This window comes from Plasmopara halstedii, assembly GCF_900000015.1.
Source record: "Plasmopara halstedii genome assembly, contig: Scaffold_38, whole genome shotgun sequence".
Lineage (NCBI taxonomy): Eukaryota > Oomycota > Peronosporomycetes > Peronosporales > Peronosporaceae > Plasmopara > Plasmopara halstedii.
The window spans coordinates 2,773-5,119 of NW_020186959.1; the positions used below are offsets into that span (position 1 = coordinate 2,773).

General features: G+C 45.2%; 1 protein-coding gene across 1 annotated transcript; it reads right to left on the minus strand.

Moving 5' to 3' along the window:
• Positions 1–1,096: 1,096 nt before the first annotated feature.
• On the minus strand, positions 1,097–1,320 carry PHALS_09236 (uncharacterized protein; the record flags this gene model as incomplete). The annotated part of the gene is made up of 2 exons (XM_024721981.1): positions 1,097–1,247; positions 1,316–1,320. The coding sequence occupies 2 exons, from the start codon at positions 1,318–1,320 to the stop codon at positions 1,097–1,099; spliced, it is 156 nt and encodes a 51-aa protein (XP_024571609.1).
• Positions 1,321–2,347: the final 1,027 nt, after the last annotated feature.

Below are 2,347 nucleotides of genomic sequence, written 5' to 3' on the forward strand. Positions count from 1 at the left end.
ATGTGGTGAGCATTTGCCTTCGCCCTCTTGTCATGCTTTGTACTTTGCAAACAAAGAAGCAAATGACTTTTCAGTTTGATTTCTGTTTCATTAAAGCTGGTTTTTAAAGCTGTGAATTGGTGAATCGACGTGCCTTCATCACCCAGTGCACGTTCAAGAGCAGTACTCTTTGCCATTTTACCACAACGTATCATCGCGAGGGGTTCGCCGTCTTTCCTTGTGTGAGAGCTCAACTCTTCCGTACTTCTCAGCCGTGATCAAATGAATCCCACAAGATATCGATGATACTGAGGACGGCAGCTGGGCCGGTGAGAGACATTTCTCTTCCTCTACAGTATGACAGAGGCTCATGGGCTCTGGCGCTAAATAAGTGCTTAAATTTCTAGAATCCTATGCCCTTGCGGTGCGGAAGTTATGATCTGCGCTGAATGCGACGCCGACGATTTTCGTAAAACGGTGGATGTGAATGGTTTCATAGCTAGTCACACCCATTTTAATACCCTTTCGAAACGCCTCTTTTATCGATGCATTTTTAGCGCACACTCGTGCGAGCGACCTCCTAGTCTTGGATTCGCAAGCGCAACGCACTGTACTTCCGTTTGAAGTAAGTCTGACTTCGTGGCCATCTTTACACTATTTCTCTGTAAAATGAGATGTTTTATCGCCCCGCCCTCTAATGGCCTAGACGATCACCATTAGCGGTCCCGCGATGGGATTCATCAATTCCTCCACCGCGCCGTCCTGGGGTACTCCTGAACGTGCCTCATCCTCATTCTTTTTTCTGGTGAGTGCAAACAGGCGAGCAATGAACGCTCTCAGTGCCTTGGTCACCAACAATCTGATACCGTCGAAACCCGGGAGGTACAAAACCGGGTTAAGCTGTTGACAGGTACTGATTTTTGAGGTTCACTGTTGTAGAGGATACAGTCTTTTCATGCCTCAGACGCGTGCTGCCAAGCGCAACAGAATTCCCTGCGTTTTACACATAAAAGAATGTTTATTTGACAAACGAACTGAATGTGGGTTCGTGCGGTTGTACTAGGATTGAAACCGAGAGCCATTCAAGTGACAAGCTACCAATTTTGCTTTTGATCTATTATTTGTTATATATTTTTGATTTGCTTTTGATTACTAAATATTGATAAATTCGTTCTACAATCAATAGTAATAAACTCACTGTATTGCATAGCATAGAATAGAATCCCACACTTTCGACAGAAGCTTCATCTCCCTCAATCGCACCAATACTAGTTATTGTACTGCCTTATAGTATCATATTCTGGTATCTTTGAGCCTGGTTCTAAGTTCGAGGGACCTCATTGTATATTTACGAAAAGCATAACAAAGTTTGTGCCCTGTAGACCGAATTCATACTGTACTGGGGCCAAACCCACTATTTCTTTCAATACGCTGCGCATCAGTGAATGCTTAACGAGCAGCCACTGCGCCGGTAGTTCTTGACCATCCATGGAAAGTAGCAGTGTCTGTTCGTACGAGCGTGAATCGTTTTAAGACGTTTGTCTATTACGTGTCTGCATATATCAACGAGCCACTAGAAAAATACGTGACCTTTACACCCGGCGACCTGCGAGCCGTACCCACTGAGGCGGCCTAGTGTTTTCCAATGAAATACATCACAGTGATTCTCTGGGCTCCTAACCGACACCTTTGTTCTCACCGAGAGACATACGAAATATCCATTAATCAAATTGAGGTGATTTCGATGGCGGAGATTGTGACGACACCTCGCTGCGGAGCACATGTCGACGTCCTGCACGATACCGATGAGCGAAATATGGCTTAGAGAGTCAAATTTTCAAGCGCAAGAGTCCCAAAAAGACTTTTACAATCTGGTAGCGTCAAAGTAATGAATTTAATATGTCGAAAGTTACTCACCGCGCCGTTTTAAGTCCTTACGCGGATATGCCTGCAAGCCTTTCGATTAGCAAAACGAGCGTCTGATAGTTGCTCGGCGAGATCTTTTCGACCCTTAGGTCACCACTCGCACCTGCGTCTATAGCAGATGTGGTCAGATAAACATGCACCTTCGTGCCTCCCGAAGGTGCAGAGTGGATTAAAAAGGACTTTATAGTACCTCAATGTGGCCGTGGTCGAAGGGGCTTGGTATTTAAAAGCAGCTCTCTCCAGGTGGAACCATTTGTTGTTTGCTGATGTTAATATCCCGAGTTTTCTGTAACGGTAAAAAATTGTTATTCAGGTTCCTGTGACGTTTGCGCGCGACTATGGAACCAGTAGACGGTAGACAGAGGCGTCAAAGATGCCAAAAATTCGTGGTTTCATGACAGGTCAAGAAGGTTCTCTTGAGCCGTTAAAGAAAGCGCGAGGA